Source organism: Pungitius pungitius, chromosome 10 (genome assembly GCF_949316345.1).
Source record: "Pungitius pungitius chromosome 10, fPunPun2.1, whole genome shotgun sequence".
Classification (NCBI taxonomy): Eukaryota; Metazoa; Chordata; class Actinopteri; order Perciformes; family Gasterosteidae; genus Pungitius; species Pungitius pungitius.
This window is the reverse complement of record NC_084909.1, coordinates 8,331,365-8,351,071: the sequence shown is the minus strand read 5'-3', so window position 1 is coordinate 8,351,071 and position 19,707 is coordinate 8,331,365. Positions and strand designations below refer to the sequence as shown.

The 19,707-nt window shown below is 44.0% G+C and overlaps 2 protein-coding genes across 4 annotated transcripts; one reads left to right on the top strand and one right to left on the bottom strand.

The window, feature by feature from the left end:
• The first annotated feature begins 24 nt into the window (after positions 1-24).
• Positions 25-6,505, top strand: xrcc5 (X-ray repair complementing defective repair in Chinese hamster cells 5). Its single transcript, XM_037488512.2, has 21 exons — positions 25-303; positions 573-686; positions 771-954; positions 1,562-1,610; positions 1,761-1,883; positions 2,225-2,404; positions 2,542-2,656; positions 3,161-3,299; positions 3,384-3,496; positions 3,600-3,662; positions 3,745-3,882; positions 4,046-4,136; positions 4,229-4,362; positions 4,498-4,694; positions 4,804-4,900; positions 5,010-5,079; positions 5,207-5,316; positions 5,547-5,643; positions 5,844-5,911; positions 6,032-6,109; positions 6,262-6,505. Exons 1-21 carry the CDS (start codon positions 163-165, stop codon positions 6,274-6,276), a joined length of 2,316 nt encoding a protein of 771 aa, XP_037344409.2. The 5' UTR covers positions 25-162; the 3' UTR covers positions 6,277-6,505.
• A 167-nt stretch (positions 6,506-6,672) lies between these two features.
• On the bottom strand, positions 6,673-17,128 carry LOC119228669 (collagen alpha-2(VI) chain-like). Of its 3 annotated transcripts, none has more exons than XM_037488503.2 (28): positions 16,967-17,128; positions 15,724-15,902; positions 13,420-14,030; positions 13,297-13,317; positions 13,091-13,156; positions 12,946-12,999; positions 12,809-12,853; positions 12,692-12,718; positions 12,573-12,599; positions 12,410-12,454; positions 12,267-12,320; positions 11,999-12,061; positions 11,379-11,441; positions 11,238-11,291; positions 11,111-11,146; positions 10,958-11,020; positions 10,485-10,547; positions 10,161-10,223; positions 9,969-10,031; positions 9,839-9,889; positions 9,665-9,763; positions 9,176-9,238; positions 9,011-9,046; positions 8,883-8,928; positions 8,653-8,805; positions 7,640-8,092; positions 7,489-7,527; positions 6,673-7,405 (listed from the first exon to the last, which is right to left on the bottom strand). In XM_037488503.2, exons 2-28 carry the CDS (start codon positions 15,878-15,880, stop codon positions 6,804-6,806), a joined length of 3,117 nt encoding a protein of 1,038 aa, XP_037344400.2. In that variant the 5' UTR covers positions 15,881-15,902; positions 16,967-17,128; the 3' UTR covers positions 6,673-6,803. The 3 variants fall into 3 exon arrangements, with proteins under 3 accessions (XP_037344400.2, XP_037344402.2, XP_037344401.2); XM_037488505.2 differs by having other exon boundaries at positions 15,733-15,902; XM_037488504.2 differs by having other exon boundaries at positions 15,724-15,885.
• Positions 17,129-19,707: the final 2,579 nt, after the last annotated feature.

The following is a 19,707-nucleotide window of genomic DNA, read 5'->3' as shown; positions in this document are numbered from 1 at the left end:
ACCTACATCCCATCATTACGTTTCCCCTTCATCGCATTGACTCGTCTCCAGCTCTAGAACACCATCACAGGCTGACACCGTCACTGGCTGATACGGGTCGGGTGTCTGGTGTCTAACAGTCATACACTAATTTATGATGAGCAGGGAACAGTAACACGTGTGATGATCTGTAAAATTAACGGGGAACAATTATTACTCGGAACCGGAACTACATTCCTGTTTCTACTGTTCACAGTTTCTCTTCGGAGCCATAATAAGGTAACACGCGGACTTTGTAACAGGGAAGAGAGAAAGATGGCCAAAGTAAGTCCCTATTTGTATCACATTTATTAAATAACTTAAGGGCCTTTGCTTCCATTATGTTTAATGTGTTGAACGGAAAGCTTCCAAACGTGGGAAAGAAATAGTTCTCAGTCATTGAGCTTCAGATTTTGGCGACATGTCGAGACCGAAGCTGTCACGCCATCAAATGCATACGAGACATTATACAAACTGACTCCATCGCTCAGTTGAATAATCTTTTAATAATCAATAATTTGATGAACGGACGATGGTTTCTTGCATCGTTGCAGGCAGCGTTGGTGTTGTGCATGGATGTTGGGTTCTCCATGTCCAACTCGGCCCCGGGTGAAGAGTCTCCTTTTGAACTTGCCAAAAAAGTCATCCAGAAGTTTGTCCAGCGCCAGGTAAAATTCTTCCACATGTTGTCAACCCCGCCGAAAGAAATCTTTTAGGATCTCTATAATCTTGAAAAAAAACTCCGTTAACAGGTTTTTGCAGAAACCAAAGATGAACTGGCTGTAGTCCTGTTTGGCACAGGCTCCACCAAGAACTCCCTGGACCAGGACGGCCAGTACCAGAACATCACCGTGCATCGTCCTCTCATGGTGCCCGATTTTCAGCTTCTTGAGGAAATCGAGAATCAGATCCATCCAGAGAATCAGCAGGTCGATTGTATCCTTTTGCCTTTCGTTTTTTTGTAGTTGGGGTGTAAATATATGCAAGCTGCATCTAACAGTACTTTAGGTTTTACAGTGGCAGATTTGGTACAATAAAATGTATTCACGTGTAAAAACAAAAAAGAAGAAAATATTTGTCTTTGATTTTTTCTTTGGAGATTTTAAATAACTTTTTTGACATATTTCATCTGGTGGACCTGCGAAAGCTGACAATCCTAAAATGTTGTTTTAGTAAATATAATTAATTGATGGTTTTCCCAAAAGAATATTCTATCACATGCCTTTTTTTTCATACATTGGTATCCATCGCACCTCACAGTCTTTGGACCCTTCTGTCGAAGTGTAGTATTTTTAGCTGTTTAATCTGATATCCAATGCATAAAACACATTTTTTGTGATATCAGATAAACCAGAAAGCAGCATCCTTCCCAAAGGAAAAAAAGGTAGCAGACACGCATATAAAATGTTAAGAATATTCCATATAAAGCAGAAATGTCATTGTTGCGAGGTAAAGACTGAATAATTTGACGTTGCTCATGCCTTAGATCCTGTTTGTGTACAGCTATATCCCAGATGATTCCTCCTTAACTCCTCTTGAACAGGGCTGGATGCGCTTGTTGTGTGCATGGATCTCCTTAAGACAGGAACACAGTAAGAAGCTGCCTGTATCGCTCACATGATTCCCACCATTAGCAAGAAAAAAAAGAAACTAGCTGATGTTCATGCACTTAAATGTTATTTTTGTTGCGGGGTGTATTGTTCCTTCAATGATACAACATTGTGTTTGGGGATCTTTTCCAGGGGGAAGAAGTGTGATCGTGTCAACATTTCCCTCCTGACTGACCTCAACACTCCGGCCAACTCGGAGCAGCTAGACGTTATCATTGAAAACCTGAAAAAAGCTAACATCACCCTGCAGTTTTTGTAAGCTTCAAACCCATTCACTGTTCTATTTTAAAGCAACTATATTACAGGATTTACTTCCAATAATAAATCAAATGTACGGCATCATAATGGAGATAATTGCCTGTTAGATATGTAATTTTTTCACCAAGAAACCTACCATAATTTGAATAGGAACACACTGGTTTCTTAATTTTCCTCATACTATGTGAAGTAATTAGAAGTCAATCTAGACATAACGGGCCTTCTGATTCGAATCAAGCCTTCAACGTTGAACTGGTGTCCCGTAAAGCACTTTTAAGTGTAGTTTTAAGACATTTACTCATTCCTCTGTGTGCTCCCTTCCACTAAACCGATCTCAGCTTGCCTTTCCCCGTGGAGGATGATGAAGAGGATGGAGGAGATGCGGACAGAAGAAGCCCTGGTCCCCGAGGAACAGGCAAAGGTCTGTCGAGGGAACAGCAGAGCGGCCTCGACATGGTGAAACACGTCATGCTGACCCTCAACGAGGAGGACGGCCTGGATGAAATCTACTCCTTCAGGTTGATCCCTTTCTTCTAGACACGCATGCTTGTCTCTTTAATCACCTGGTGCTTTTTACACTTAAAAGAAAATAACGCAGTTATCGGAACAGGTCACATGATGTGGATTTTTTCCTGTGCTTCACTCCCGCTTGTAGGAAGGCGATTGAGCAGCTGTGCATGTTTAAGTGCATCGAGAAGAGGCCCACGGCCTGGCCCTGTCTGCTGACCATCGGCAGCTGTCTGCCCATCCGCATTGTTGGATACAAAGCAGTAGGTTTACTGTGACACACTGGATGAATAAACACACTTTGTATGTCTCATACAAAGCCAGACTAAATTCTTAAGTTCTGTCACGTCTGAAAAAAGTGCTGTTGCACAAATTTATTTATATATATATATATAGTTTTCTCTGGCATCATGCAAATAAAGGCAGGATAGCCTCTAGAGATAGTGCCGGTCCAGGGCATGGTAACAGAATTGTGTCTAACAATCTGTAAATCTTCCTGTGACTTCCTTTGTATTGTTTGAAGGCTGCTGAAAACGGACACGCCCTCAGCTTTTGTCACATTTTAATGTCGCGCTCCCTCTACGGGCCCGCGGGGCGGGATGATTTTATCTGCGCTTTATAAGTGCAGCGCGACGTCGCCGCCATTAGCTCCGCGCTCGGAGACCCGCAGTCATGTGCCCCCCGACCCGGCCTAGTAAACACGAGCACGGAGGAACCTGGAGCGCAACACTCACAGAGGGGGGCGGGGCTTCTTTCTCCGCCTTCAGGTGACCGAGGAGAGACTCAAGAAAACGTGGACGACAGTTGATGCTCAATCACACCAGAAAGACGACGTGAAGAGAGAGACCGTCTACTGTCTGGATGATGACAACGAGACAGAGGTGCAAAAGGACGATACCATCCAAGGTGAGCCAATCGTATGAGCTTAGACCACCTAACGCTCTAATTACCACTTTCTAACGCTCTAATATAATCTGTGTTTGTTCACAGGTTTCCGTTACGGAAGTGATATCGTTCCCTTCTCCAAAGTAGATCAAGAACAGATGAAATACAAGCACGACGGGAAGTGCTTTGCTGTCCTTGGCTTCACCAAACAGAACTTGGTATGATACTCCGATGCTGGTGCGGTGTGTGCGCGGAGGGTCTGAGTCGGGTCAGGTGAACCCAAACCTGTTGTTTACTTTGTTCCCCGTCTCCCCCCCGCAGGTACGCCGCCATCACTTCATGGGGAATCAAGTCTTGAAGGTGTTTCCTGCCAAGGAAGACGAGGTGAGTACGGGGGGGGGGGAAGAGACGCGGCGCGACGCCGGTCACTTTGCGTTGATACTGACCCGCGTCTTCGTTTGAGCAGCATGCCGGAATTGCGCTGTCCGCTCTCATCCGGGCGTTAGACGGACTCAACATGGCGGCCATCGTACGCTACGCCTATAACAGCATCAGCAGCCCTCAAGTAGGAGCAGCCTTCCCCTGCATCAAGAAGGACTATGAGGTGAGATCAGAACAAAGCACACCGAAGGGCCAGTGCGTAGGATTTAGCGGCATCTGGCTTTGCAGTTTGCGGATTGCAACCGGCTGAGTACACCTACTCGCTGCCCTGCCTTTTAGTGTCTAGTAGCACAGAGGTTAATGATCTGTCTCTCACCCTCAAACAGTGTCTGATCTACGTCCAGCTGCCCTTCACGGAAGACCTGAGGCAGTTTGCATTTCCTTCTCTCGAAAACAACAAAAAGTTCACTCCGTCCGGTACAAAACGCCAGTTCATAACCAGTTCATATGCTGCACAAGCTGCGATCCTTCAAACAGAAAAATCAATGGATATTGTGTGTTTCCTGTAGAGAACCAGCTGTCTGCCGTGGACTCTCTCATTGACTCCATGATGCTGGTAGAGGAGGACGACGATAACGGAGGCCAAAAGGACATGTTTAAGGTCCACCACATTCCCAACCCTGCCTTCCAGAGGCACTTCCAGGTACTGCAGACTTCACAGATACAGTGTGAGGCAGTTAGCAATGTTAAAGTTCCTGACCAGAGCTTCACCAGCTGTTCACATTCAACCAGGATTGCATCTTCCTCGCTCACTGTCTCACCCAACCTTTGTTTTCAGTGTCTGCACCACCGGGCCGTGAGCCCCGGCGCCCCTCTTCCCCCCATGGAGCCCTGGCTGAAGGCTGCGCTGGAACGCCCGGGTGTCATTACTGAACGTTGCCGTTGTCCACTCGAGGAGGTGAAGAAGAAGTTTCCTCTCACGGAAGTGGAGAAGAAAAAGAAGCTGAAAACCAGTGCACAGATTTTTGGCATAGAGTGAGTTACAGAGAGAAAGTGTTTTTCACACAGTGCTCGAAATCTTCATTGTAGACAATTGTGTTAAATAATTCAGAAGGTCGTAAGTGATTTTTTTTGCCATTCACAGCTCTGGGGAGCCAGCTGCCAAAAAGGCAAAAAGAGACGAAGAGGAGGAGGAGGAGGACTACAACTTTGCGGACATTTCCGAAGGGTCTGTTACTTCGGTGAGAATCAGGGGAGAGCGGACCAATCTCGACAAAAATCAGATAAAGTGTCCGTGAAAAGTTCTTCACCATTTCTTTTAGTTATTTAACATTTTAAATTCTCAACCAGGTGGGAAGCGTGAATCCAGCCAGGGACTTCAGGTTGTTGATCAAGAAGAAGAGTCTACCATTCGGAGACGGTGAGGTCCAGTTTTTCTTTGCTTTTTTTTCTTTTGTTTGTATTATAAAATATTGTGACTCATGTTCAGCCTTTGCAAATTGTGTTTCTCTTTTGTTTGGTTGTGGTGACCCCCGTGTCCTTCCCAGTCTGTCAGCAACTGACTCGGAGGATAGAGCAGTTGCTTGGCAACAAGAACACACCGTACTACATGAAAAGCATCACCTGTATCCAGGCCTTTAGAGAGCAGTCTGTTAAGGTAAATAAACATTTGCTATCTTTCAATCAGGCAAATGCAAAGATGTGGTGGTTTTGGTTTTGCTCTGGGGTCTAGGAGTCAATCTAGGAAGATTGCAATGAGTCTGTTTAAATTCTCCTGAATTGAGTCCAACGTCAGTTCTTGTGTGAGTAAATGCGTATGTGACTGTACGTAGGAGTTTAGGAGACTCATAGACGAATTTTGAATGATTCATATTTTTTGTTATTCAGCTGGAGGAGGCCAATCTGTACAACGGCTACCTCCAGTCCCTAAAGAGAAGCATCCCAAACAGAGGGCTGGAGGTCTTCTGGGACCTGCTGGTTCAAGGTGTGATAAGCTTCACTTCTCGCTGCCACAGGATTTCTCCAAATCATTTCTTCCTTGAGATGAGAATATCCACATAATTTCCAAAAATAAGTAAATAATGCAAAAGTGGGAGCGGATAGATGCTTAAAATGTGCTGCCGGCTGAATCACAAATCTGCTAAGTGGCGTTTTGTGGCTAATTTCTTGTTGTTTGATTGACAGACGCTATAACTCTGATCAGTAAGGACGAGGTTGAAGGAAGCACTGTATCCAAAACCGATGCTGATCAGGTGACTCCCCCATTTAAACCAGTGTGAGCTGTTAAGGGGAAACAGCAAATGTTTTCCATTTTTGAAATAAGGTGATATTTAGACTGTACTCCTACTGACGGAAGCATATTTTGTCCTCAGTTTCTGGTTTCTGAGGAGGAGAAGAAGGAGGAGGCGGCCGCTCTGCCAGCTGAAGATACCGGAGATGTTGATGACTTGGCAAGTGTGATTTCTTTAATTCTCACCTCTTCAGATGTTATATATTTATCTGATGTTGCCAAAACTCGTATTCAGACCATTTCCTGTGTTTTTAGGATGGGCTAATGAGACCTCCAAGTCTTACATCTTGTTTTCCCTCTCTTCCTATGCAGCTGGACATGATGTAACTGTGGAAGCAATGGGAGCGTCTGCAGAGGGACGAGAAGAATGCAATCATTCAGCTCGACCAGACCAAAACACATTCAGCGTCCATTGTTCTGCCTCCCGCTTTAGGACCCTTGATACTGCAACACTGAGGAGCTGCTACATTTGGAATAAAACAATGTTTGACTTCACTAATGCCTGTACCAACGTTGTATGAAATACTTTTCTTACGTATTGTATGTTGAGGGCTTTAAATGTATTTTCTTTTTATTTGAAATAATCTCCTGTTCCAATTCCATGAAAATTTCAGTATTTGACAATTGAGTGCTTTTAATCTAGAGCATCTCTTAACGCTTGTACTTTTGATTTCTGTATAACATCATGTTGACGAATAAAGTTTTCCCTACGAAAGAGGTCTACAAAGCACAATGCCGTGGGATCATTTGCAAATTGTACAGTGCACAGAATAATCTTAGTAAACCAGTGTGAAAATGCAAGATTGACAGCAGTGCGACCAAGTATGACGTCTGCATCCGTGTGGTCTCTGTCCTCAACACACCCACTGGATGAAACGGTCAAACAAACTGGACCGGGCCAGATCGGACAAGTCTTTTCCCACGAAGATGGCGTCCTTGTCATCCATGGCCAGCTTCATCAGGACGTCGTGGTTAACGTCACTGCTCGTGGCTACCACCGTGGAAATCACCTGTTCCCTGCGCATCGCGCTCACCGCCTCGTCCAGGTCGCTGCTGTCGGTGACGCCGTCTGTGATGAACACAAATGACACCTCCGCGTTGGGTCTCGTCTTGCGACCTCTCCCCCTGCTCAGGATGTTGTCGATGGCGTAGGTGATGGCGGGCCCCACGCTCGAAGAAGTGTCGAGATAACCCAAGCGCGCAATGCCGCCGGCGATGACGGCGGGGTCGTGCGTGAGAGGGAAGGCCACTCTGTTCTCGACCTCCTTGCCGAACTCTACCAACGCCAAGCGGGCTCTCATGGGGTCGTTGCCGCTGCCGGCCAGGGCCAAGTTCTCCGCCACCTTCTGCACGAACTCACGGACCAGCCGGAAATTCTCCAGCCCGAGGCGCTCCGAGCCGTCCAGCAGAAACACCAAATCCACCGGCCGCTGGACGCACGCAGACACATCGGGCACTGTGAACCAAAGAGACCCGGGTCATTCACCAGGCTGCATCATAGCGTGCAACCAACCACCTCGGAGCGAGCAAAACACCTACGGCTTTGGCAGGGGAGATCAGGGCACACCACCACAGGGTCTGGGTTAGGGGAAACCAAAAGGACATCATTTAGAGAACCTGCTCAGAAGCTCCAGTGCTGAGATCCCAGCGCGTGTACCGCTTTGACCCCCCCCCCCCCCCCCGCGCTCACCGGGGCAGAGGACGTTCTCCATCGTGTTCATGAACACCTCGGACACCAAGTCGACGTAGCGACCCATCTCGGTGACGCGCTCCTTCTTGTTGCACGCGATGGAGTCCAGGATCTCGTTATCCTGTGTCTTGTCAAACATGTCGCCGACCCCGATGGCGTTAACCACCACGCCGTTGTCGCAGAGGTACTGGAGCAGGTGGTCGTCGTCGCGCGGGTCAAAGCGGCCGTCTGTGATCACCACCACGGACACTTTGGCCCGGGCCCTCTTGCCGTCCCTGATGAGGTTATCGTAGGCAAACTTTAGGGCCGAGGGGGTGAAGGTGCCGCCGGCTATCCACTGCAGCTCCTTCACTGCCGCTTTGAAGGCCGACATGGAGTTGATTTTGGGATCGTCGAGACGGATGGCCTCGAAGGTCCCGTTGTGACTGAATTGAACGACTCCGACTCGTGTGCCTGGAAGAAGTAGACGTGTCAGGGGGCGCAGATGAGGCCTTACTCTTTAAATCATGATTGTAAACAGAAATGCCAATAATACAATTCAAATTAACCAAAGTATCCATGGATGATTTATGAGCTACTTATTTCCTAATCGTTAGACTGCCTAATGACCTATATTACGATCGGGTCTGTCCTGAAAAAATGGTCTGTTGGTCAAAGGGTGGATTTGTACATTACAAGAAATTCAATATCGGTAACCATATTCATGAATGTTTAGTAGGGCTTCTTAGAAAAATTCAATCAAGAGAATTGTGTTTTAATGTTCCCACTGGTTTGAATTAAAAATGCTTCCAGTAAGAAGCTGGTCCCACTTTAGACGGCTGGATATATGCAATGCTGACAAGCTGTCCTTAGTTCTTACTGTGCAGTCACACAATCAATGATCCGTGCAGCGAGGCCTTTCGCACGGTATTTTGGCGTTAAGTGGTGGATTAAGGGTGTTACTTTCTGGCAACCTCTACTTCCCGTTACTTGAAACCGTGTCTGCAGAAGGGTTTGTGTCGTTTTGACCGTACCGCTTGTCGACGTAGGGTCGCTGGCCATAGATCCCAACCGGTTGATGGTGTTGATAACAAAGTTCTTTTCCAGAGTGAAGTTGGTGAGCCCGACGCTCTCGGAGCTATCAATTACAAATACAATGTCCAGAGCTCCACAGTGCTTCTCACAGTCTGAGACAGGGGACGAGAAGCGGATCAGTGTGTTGAAAGATACGGAACAATGGAGCTGTTTGAGCGGCGATATTTACCACAGCAACCGCACGTCTCCCTCATGTAACTCATGACGTCACAGTCCTGCAGTGAGAGGTGTGCACGTTTGAAGTATTATAATCAAGGTATTCAAATGGCTATATAGTATTTTCTGATGTTGACTTACGTTAAGCCCCGGATCCCCCGCTGGTCCTGGGTGCCCCTGCACGCACACACACACACACACACACACACACACACACACACACACACACACAAAGATAGACAAAGACAGAGCAAAGCAGTTGGATCTGAAATTTGGTCAGATCTGAGCGGTTGAGCTGTTGCTTACGTCTGGTCCACTATCTCCTCTGGGTCCTCTCTCCCCGGGCTGACCCCGCTGACCCGGCTCCCCCTGCAGAAGAAGCAAGTGTTTCTGTATAAAGTAGAATACACTGATTCTATATCTGTTTAGCCTTAATAGATTTTTCTACAGAAGGCGAGCAGAGCATCCCGAACTACTTCATTTCAATGGTTGACAACAAATTGCCACACAAAACTCTGTTGAGCGGGTGCGTCGTGATCTATTGGTTCCTTTGTCCAAATGAGTACAGAACAACCGAGTTTCCCACAAGCCTTTAATATTCATCTAAACTCACGCTTCTCTGCGGTAATCATGCGAGACTGAAAGGAACACACAGTGTGCATTTAATGGCTTTTTTGTTTTGCACATCATAAAAACCAATTGGTGTGTTTTTAATCTACAATTGCTGATCATCAGAGCACATGTTGCTCTGACTGAAACCGTATTGAACTTCAAATGATGGTTTATTTAACTTACAGAGTCTCCTGGTGGTCCGTTATTTCCAGCTTCCCCTTTAGCACCACAATCACCTCTGCTCCCCGTGGGTCCTTTTCTACCCGGATCGCCTTTGTCTCCCTGGAAGGAGCAGAGTTACTTTAGACTCGGGTGTTCAACACGTGGGACCTTTGTGAGGTGAACAGAACACCGTACAGCTGGTCCTCTCGGTCCAGAATAGCTGAATCCCGGTCTTCCGTTGTCACCCTTTAAAAGAAAAAAAAAATTCAATAAAATCCATCACAAATTGTCAGAGCGTTTTACAATTGATGATGATTTGACCCACTTTTGGTCCAGGTGGCCCTGAGTCTCCCCTTCTTCCAGGATCTCCGGGATTTCCTATTGGGCCCTAGAACCAAATAACAAACCGGATAAAGTATTTATTATCAACGGTATATTTTTCACAAATGTTGAATGTGAATGTTTCTTAAAACAGAAGCCGACAATAGGCAGTTTAATGGTGTTATTAATGACGCACAGTTTTTCCGGGACCCCCCGGTTCTCCCGTCGGACCCCTCGGTCCTGGCAGTCCTGGGTCTCCCTGAAAGAGAAAGTACCAGTGAAATCATCACTAGACATGACCTTCACTCCAGCCCACATACACTGACTTATTCTAGATGGCATTTTTGCAATGAACTGTCAGGAAAAATAAATACACATATATTTCTTTTGCAGTTCAAATACCATGGAAGAAATGATTTTTACGATAAGGTCAGCTCTCTTGGCAGCAGACCCAGTACACAAAGGCAGATCTAAGAAATAGTCCCTCTGCCAGAATCCACCCGCAGCATGATCCCATCACCTTCGCGCCCTTGAATCCGTCTTCTCCGGGCCGTCCTCTGGCTCCCAGCAGCCCCAGTTCTCCCTAGGGGATAAACCAGCGCGGCAGGATCAGCATCACGCCGATTATCATCGGGAAATATCTACAAAACTTTCTATATCAGGAGAATACCAGCAGAATCATCCAGAGAACCTGATTGGAAAATGCCCAACAGAAACACAGAGCGGGTTCACGCTTGGAACTGAAGTGTATCTGATCTTTCTCTGCGGAGTGGTCTGAGACACATGGGACTCTCTCGTGATGTTGAATTCCACTGTTAGGTCAACAGAGTTGACTCCAAGTTTTTTATTCTCTGGAGCGGCGCTGTTTCCCATCATGCTCCTCTCTGCATGTTTTTTACAGCACATTGCATTAAGTTGATTTCTGTAGAACTGTATTTTTTGCAGCTTTGCCAGGTCGTTCTTTAAAAAGCTTCCTCTGAGCGCTGAACTTACCTTTTCTCCTTTTAGCCCATCGGGGCCCGGCCTTCCCTTTGTCCCTGGGTCTCCTCTCCGGCCCTGTTAATATTTATTGAATTTGCATTATTAACAAACTATGGAAATCTTTTTCAAAATTAAAACTTTTTTAAATAAATGGGTATGACATACCCCTTCACCTCCTTCTCCAGGTAAGCCACCAATTCCCTGCAAGATATAATAAAATTGGGTCAGCCTGCTATATATTACTTGGTAACTCAGCAGCAGAAATTCAAATTAAATAAATGTTACTCCATACCACAAAACCCTTTTCTCCTGGTGGCCCTGGATTTCCAGGATGTCCAACATCCCCCTAAAGAACAGAGAATTTTTATTTTTTAGCAAAGGATGGTCTTAATTTTCTCATCATGTTTTCTGTTCTGTTCAAGTCAAAGTTTACCTTTGCTCCTGGGTTGCCCTGAAGGCCCGGACGACCCGACTTCCCAGGGAGCCCTAGATATCCCTAAAAGAACAAATTCATTTATCTTAACATATTTGCACGGATGTTCTCCGCTCCAAAAACGATGCATTTATAAATATAAACAGTAGCCGTGTTGGTTGACGTGTCTTTGGTCCCAACCGAAGTATCTCAACGACCTCCGAGCGATTTGCTGTAAAATCCTGTGATTCCCAGAGGATGAATCATGCTAACGTTGGGGATCCATTAAACTTTCCCCTCACACCGCTACTTAGTTGAAATGTTTCTTTTTTAATGGGAAATGATCTCAAAGGGACTGAAGAAACATTCATGGCCTCCTCAGTAATAACGCCATAATGAGTTTATACTTTACTCTATGACTAAATGCCTCTAAACCGACATCTTCATCAGCCTCGGCTCTACGTTTTATTGGGTGTGATCGAATATTAACACACATTCAAAACAAAGTCGGTAAACATAGTAAACATTGGCAAAAAGCACAGCTGTGCTTCACAGAGCTGCTGGTTGCTGTTTCTTAATCGTGTACTTATTGGAGGATAATTTACAGCGGACAAAGATCCCAAGTTTGATCAAACACAGACCTTTGCTCCATTTTCACCGGGTGGCCCCGTGGCTCCAAAGTCTCCCTGGTAACCATCTGATCCCTTTAATAGACATCAACAGAAGTATACAGTAATTCAGCAAACACACTTATTATAGCTCTATGGCTGATAGATTGTATAGTTAACAAAGCATATAGACAATTTCATCTAATAAATGTATATTATGTAAAGTAAGACAATAATAATAGCACTGGACCCACGAGCCACAGCTAAACTTTCTCACCTTTCATATAAGTTCTTTACTAACCTTGTCACCCGGATCACCTTTGCAACCAGGAGCTCCAACATGGCCCATTTTACCCTGAAGATTTCACAGAGACAACGGCATGACATCAGCGCGCTGAAAAGACTCACCGCATACCGCGTATATTTCGTCTCACGAAGACTCACCTTTCGACCGTCAGTTCCATTCCCGCCAGCTACTCCCACCACACCCTGAGTATTCGAAAGTCACAGAAAACAGAAGAGTTAACGACAGAAAACAAACCATTGATGGCGTAGGACGTGGTGGGATGTAAAATATGTGCAAGGACACATGAAAACACTTATGTACCTTTGCTCCAACTGTTCCGATTTCACCCTGATGAGGTAATGAAAGTCCATCAATTCAGCAGAATTTCAATGAATTTCACAAGATGAATTGAAAATCGGGGGTATAAAGATGGCTCTCACCTTGTCACCTCTCAGACCAGTCTCTCCCTACATCAGAGCACAGAGGCACACGTTATTAGGAAGGACAGATTAGTTAACCAATGAATGTGAAGCACACAAGGTCATCAAGCAGCAAACCTTCGGACCAGGTTTTCCGATTGGACCTTCAATGCCGGGATCACCCTGTAAAATAATAAATCAATAACATCAGAAACAGAATCTCTGTTATAATAACAGTAATAATAATAATAATAGGAATGCTATCTTTGACATACCTGTTTGCCCGTCTCTCCTTTTCTCCCAGCAAAACCCCTGTCTCCCTTTGAGCCCTAAAAACAAGTAGAAAGGACAACAAAATATTTGGGACAAGCAGAGGTATAAATCATTTCCATATATTCCATTTATTTTTTTTATACTCACTTTCGGACCGTCGGGCCCCGGTTGCCCGGGCATCCCGGGTGTCTTCAAGCATTTTAGTTGGTAGCACTAAATGATCAAACGCCACAACAAAATCATGTCAACTGTAGTAAAACGTAAAAAGATTTTGCACAATTTCTACAAGATTAATGTATCCTTTTTTAATGTTCAATTAAAATAGCACATAATCATGTTTAATCCCTCCATACCTGTGCATAGGCTTGATGTTTCTGCAAAAAAAAAAGACTAAGTTAAAAGTGTCCTTTAGTGATACTGAAAATGAAATCTGAATTAGATTATCAGTATTTGAGGTAAGAAAGGAGGAAGATCACCATAATTTGTATGATGCGATGGATGGATGCGGTGTTTATTTCTGGCCTCCCGCTGACGATGTCCACAACCTTGTAGTCGTCACGGTACACTTCATGGAGCGGGCCGGCTATGTCCTTCATTCCCGGTTCATCGACGCTCCTGGACGCTGCCACTGAGAAAATTTGGATTCCCTTCTCCCGGGCCTTGTCCGCCATCTCCCTCATCCCTCCGCACGGCTCTGCCGTCACATACCCGTCAGTGATGACCACAGAGAAGAGGACGGGCTTGGTCCCGGAGTAGTGGTTGGTTAGTTGTTGAGTCATTCTTTGGAGGGCGCAGTCGGTGTGGGTGCCTTTGCCTTCATACACGATCCTGTTGAGGTTCCTGATGAAGGTCTCCTTGGTTGTGAACGGGCTGAAGACGTGCTGCGTCTCAGAGTAGTTCAGGCCTCCTATGGACCAGGACATCTGGACCTGGCCCTTGTACTGCTCGTCGACCAGCCTCTGGGCAAAGACCTTCGTGAACTCCATGACTGTTTTCACCAGGCTGCCAGGCGGGGCCTCGTGTAGGGCGATAGTCTCCGAGGTGTCCAGGGTGAAGAACACCTTGATGGGACAGTCGATTATCCCATCTGGAGGAGAGAACAAGAAAGAAGAAGAAAGTCTACTTATTTACCACTTATTGGAGAAGGCAAAATAACTTTAAATAAGGGCTTTTCAAGAGTTTTTTACACAAAGTCGATTTACCTAAAATGAAATCATCTGCTTACAGAAATCTTCTCCCAAATGTAAGACCATGGGAAAAGTATTTTTGGACGTCACACGATGGACCGGAATTTGTAATTCAACTGTATAATTATGTCACCAAAGTTTTAGCCAACACGAGGCAAGTGTAAACAGCTTCATAAAGCATTGAACGTTGGTAACAGAGCCTGGGAATTCATTTTATTTATTCTTCTGATTCTGTGTTCAACTTATTTAAGATACTCATATGTATTCACAATCAAAGTTTTTACTTGTCACCCCACGCCACATTTGCAAAACTTTTGGTGTCCCAATTCTCTAAATAGTAAAAAGAAAAACAAGAAAACAATATACGGAGGGTGATTTAAGGAGTCTCACAGCCGGAGGAATGAAGCTGTTTTGAGGTTTGATAGTTCAGCAGCTTCCAGATGGCAGCAGGGTGAAAGGTTTGTGGCCGGGGGGGGGAGGAGGGGGGGGGGTTGTAATGTTTACGGTCAGGATGCTTTCTGTTGTACATCTGTAAAAGTTAACAAGAACTTGGCACGAAAATTAGGTTCCTGTGAGAAATAGAGCCGTTTGTGACAGTTAATGGCCCATAAAAGTGTGTTCTGGCAACAACATAGTATTGCATAATCATATCAAAGGCATAAAATGGTCTTCAAATGAGATGAACACAGTTTTTGTGACAGCGTTTCGTCAGACTAAAGTAGCTATCCTGAACGGCCTGCTAGGTACTTTACAAATTATGTTTTTTTTTCACACTAAAAACATAAAGAGCTTATCTGAAGCTTTGTTGTAAATCAAGCAAGAAGAATATTACATCTCAAATATTTTGAAAACTGTTTAAGCTGTTATTAGGCATTCCAAGGGTGTTGAAGTGTTTGTAAAGCTGCTGTTTGGACACTTGACTCGCTCTTGTTCCACCAAATCAGGCACATACATAAATAGATCATTACAGCATCTTGTGTGTATTAAAAGCTGCTTTATTTCCCAGATCCAAGCCTACATTCATCATAGGGTTCTGTTTCAGCAGCTAAACACCAGACGAGAATGTAAACTTCCCTGCTGGTTCCAGCAGTTTTTGCTAATGATGAATATCATTATTTCAATTGACTGTAAATAATTCATAATAGTTTTAGCTATTTTTTAGACAAAAGGTTATGGTGTTACAGATTTATATGCTTCAATGGTGAAAGAAAATATATACTGTTACTCTTAATGTTGTAGTTTTAGGATGTTTCAGTATTTTTATTGAAGTAAAGGATCTGTATTTTCCTTCCACCACAGTTACTTAAGCACACCAACAGCAGAAGAATCCTTAATTGATCAGAGCTGATCAGAGCTGATCAGTTTGATTGCAGTTTGCAAAAGGAGCACTAAAAGAGGACAGATTAATAGTGACAGTTTGAGCAAATATGAACATAATAAATACTTCTATTACCCACTGTAGTTCCAAAAATATGTTGTTGCCAAAACAGGTAATTGAGGTAACATTGAGGTAACATGAGGGATGCACCGTATTTCTATTTTCAGGATAAGACATCATCATATTCTAGTTTAAATTAAACCAAAAGAACTCACTCATACAACCTGGGGGTATCGGCAGAAGTGGAGGCGGAGTCGGATCTGGGCTGTCACCTCGGCCGGGTACTGGCCTGGGTCCCCGAGGGACCAATCCTTGAGGGGCCGCAGCTTGGAGCGCGCACAGAATGATGAGCGCCGAAATCTCGAAAGCCATTTTTCCTGCAAAAAAATACAGGCTAGAGGGGAGAGGACGGTTGTTGAATGCTTTCTTTTCACTGCAACACTCCCTTAAAACGCAGGAAATAGCTGTCAAACAAGTGAGCGTTCGCAGAAGGCATCTCCACAGAGCTCAGGAGTGTTTATCGTTGTTTTAAACAATGTCTGTGAATGAGCACGCTGTGTTGAAAAGAAGGACAATATTTAAATCTGTGTTTGAAATGGAATTTATTTTGTTACATCCCACACGCCGAGGGGTTCTCAAACTGTTTCACGTCATGTATGACGCAACGTGAAAAAAATCCAGATAAGATTTTGTTTAAGGAGGGTCCACATTTAAGGAGGAGTTGTACAGTATTGCGGGGGCAGATTGGACAGCCGTTGGCCTTATGTGAGCATAACTTTGACTAAAAGCATTTCATAAATTACTAAAGAAAGAAAACACAGATTGAACTGTCGGTGTTTCTCAATCCTATCAAACTAAGATGACGATAGGAAAAGCTGAGCTGTTGCTTGAATGTAAGAACTGTACATATACGCATGTACTATTTTGAGGTGCTATTCATATTAGTATTATGAGTATTTCTTCTTTATTACAATACAGCAGGAAGTACGGCATTTTAAGTTTCAGCCCATTCATTTAACAGCTATTCAGGACCTTCACACATGTATATTTTACATTAAGCACTGATTAAATCGCCCAACACTAAAGTACAATTAGCTCTACTGGATCAGCTACTTCATTTTAATTATTTGATTGGTTAAGTGGACTGTGGCACAATCAGAATGTTTTTGGTGATAATATTTTGTAATCAAAGTACACTGTTTCACCCTGAAATGTAGTGTAGTACAAGTATAAAGTATCAAAAAATAGCCAAGTAAAGAACAAGTACCTTAACATTTGACTTAATTATGACCCCAGTCATTTGACGCTATAATCTCAAAAGATCAAACTCTGACCGTGGCCGTTCGGGAGGAACGCTATTTTTATTTTATTTATCAACTATGAAGTAAAGTAACCGAAGAATAACTGCTTCATATTTCGAACTGCTTGTTAAAAGTTAAAAAACCTAAGTGAACTCACCGCGACGCCTGGACGCACCAACCTGCTACCGAGCCACAACGACCTTTCGGGGAATGGAAGCAGTTACTAAAGAATGCAAACTGTGGATCGAGTCCCCGATCAGAGATCCCATCGCAGGCGACCGGGGCTCTTCAGCAAGACGCCCACTTTTAATCTCAATCGACGCGCGCGCGCACGCGCACGCGGTACGGAATTTGATTTGAGGGATGATGTTTACATAATCGTCTGGTGTGCGACGCCGCTGCTGCTGGAGCAGGCAGAGACACGACCCAATCTCCAATATTGGTATAACTCTGGACAATGAAGTAGCTTTAAATAAACACAAGGTGCTGTAACACTGTGTTTTATTTGCGCGGTTTGACAGAATAAAAGTGAGTCGCGGACGGACTCTCTCCACACAGCAGCTCTGCAGACACGTGCACGCCACTGCTGCATGTCCTTACATGGGAAGAGCTGCACGGGCTCCCAGTCTGTTTACACGCAGCAGCAGGGATGTCATGTTGGAATTAAAATGTTTTATATCCCAAAAGCATGAAATAAGGACTGCATTAATCAACCAGTCGATTCAAAGAAGATTGTTTGAGGGTTGCACCGTTTGTCTGATAAAACCAGCTATTAAAATACATCTCATCATTGTGCTGTCACAGTCCTGGTTTTTGTTTAGTAAATTTCCGGGGTTGTTTTTGTATTTCCCTACCTCTTGTGTTCCATACTCACTTTTGTTACTGCCAAGCTACGAGCAGTTATTGTATGTTCCCTATTTTGTGTTTTGCACGTTCCTCCCCTCGCTTTATTTGGACAGGACAAATGCTCTAGTTGTTAAATCACAGTGCATCATCCCCCTGTCTTCTTCTGGTATCTGGTCTCTGCACATTTTATGTCCTTACTATATATATATATATATATATATATATACATTAATAGGAAATTAAACTAAAAGCAACATTGTGATGCCTTCATCTTTGGTAATCGTCTGTAAAAGGCTGTTCTTGACCAAATACATTTTTCAATGTCTCCTGAAAACTCTGCAGATGGATGATCATAAATGACATCTAGCGAGGTCCATCTGACGTGCTGATGATTGAAATGTTGTTCTTTATTTAACTTTAAGCAAGTACAGATATGCTTTCCTGAAAATGTAAACTGAAAAGTATATTGTGAGATAGCAGGAGCAAGGTAGCGGTGCGCTTGGAGAGATGGGCGTTCAGCGAAAGAGGAGAATAGAACCGACCCATCAGCCATTTGCTGCACATTTGGTTTCCTCTTTGAAGATCTCTGCCAGCACTAAAAGAGAGGCCTCGTGTGTAGGGAGACATCTTCCCTTTAAAAAGCAAAACAAAAAAAATGAAAACAGCAAGCAGGATTGCTGACTAAAGAGCCCTGTCAAATGTGGAAATAATAGCATAGCTGATCCAGATTTTGTTGCATGCAATTGTAAACCCACAGTGTTTACAAGGATTGGACATTTAGGTTATGTGCCCCTAGTTTGAAGGATGTATTCTAATCAAGACGCACTCTGTTCCCTGCTAACAGTGTGACGATCAGCAGGAATGCAGAAGAGCACCAGGCGGTCTGTTTGTCGACATTCAAAGGCATCCTGCTCAGGAAGTCCCTCATCAGTGGCCCCGTTAGGGAAATGCATGTGGTGCTGCTATTGACCTGCTCACAGAGCGCCGCTGCTGTTTATAGAGAACTCATGTGTGTTTGTGTCTGTGTGTGTGTGTGTGTGTCTGTGTAGGATGGGGGAGCATCTGAAGAAATGCTGAGGTAGCAAATGAGAGATTATTAAGAAAGATGCAGGCAATCCGAGGTTTTTTCTCCCCGGTGACTCTCTCTTTTTTCAGGCCGGCTGCATACAGATTATTTAAAGGTAAAGAAGCTGTGAATCTTATACATCTTATACGTAAAGTCCTTAAATATTCATTTCACAAATGAAGGCTGATTCATTTTGTTAGAATATAGTTAAATTGTTAGTTGTGGAAGCCATATATGTTTAAATGATGAAAAGTGGTGCTTCACCTCTTTTAACTTTAATGTCAATACCGCCACTAGGGAGATTAATGTAAGTTTGTATCGACAAAGGAATTGCTGTTTTTTTATAATATATAAAACTGCCCATCAAACCACAGTGCAAACATATTACAAGTAAAATTACAATTTAATAGATGCAATATACATGATTGAGAAAATATATATCGCAGCACTGTTACTTTTTGATGAAGCCTAAACTGTATATTTATTCTAAACAAAATGTATGGGTGAGACGTGTTGTCTCTACTCTTGTAGTTTGAATTGTATTATTGCAACAGTACATTAAAGTATCAACGTTAAACAAGCATACTAATAGTTTCCTGTGTCCATAGCTGTGAATCAGTGTGCACATTGACTGACTGACACTTGAGTGTAAATTCAAATCTTTGCTTTTAGTTAAAGTAGCTAGAGAGAGAGAGAGAGAACAGTTCATCAATGAGCCACCAGGGGGAGAACACAGGCTACAAAAACAGGTTACTGAGAATCATTTCTATTACTGATCTTACTGATCTTTTTTTGACAAGAGGGGTACAGAATGTGTTTCATCTTTTCAATTGGTTCCCCGCTGGTAAAAGTCTAGTTCTCGTAAACAGGTGATTTATTGAGCAATGGCTTGTTGTTGGTTGGTTGACGTCTCACTCCAAGAATGTTGTGGGTGGGAATTTCCTCGGTACTTCCTGTTTGGAGTTTCACCCGTGTGTGTGTAGGTT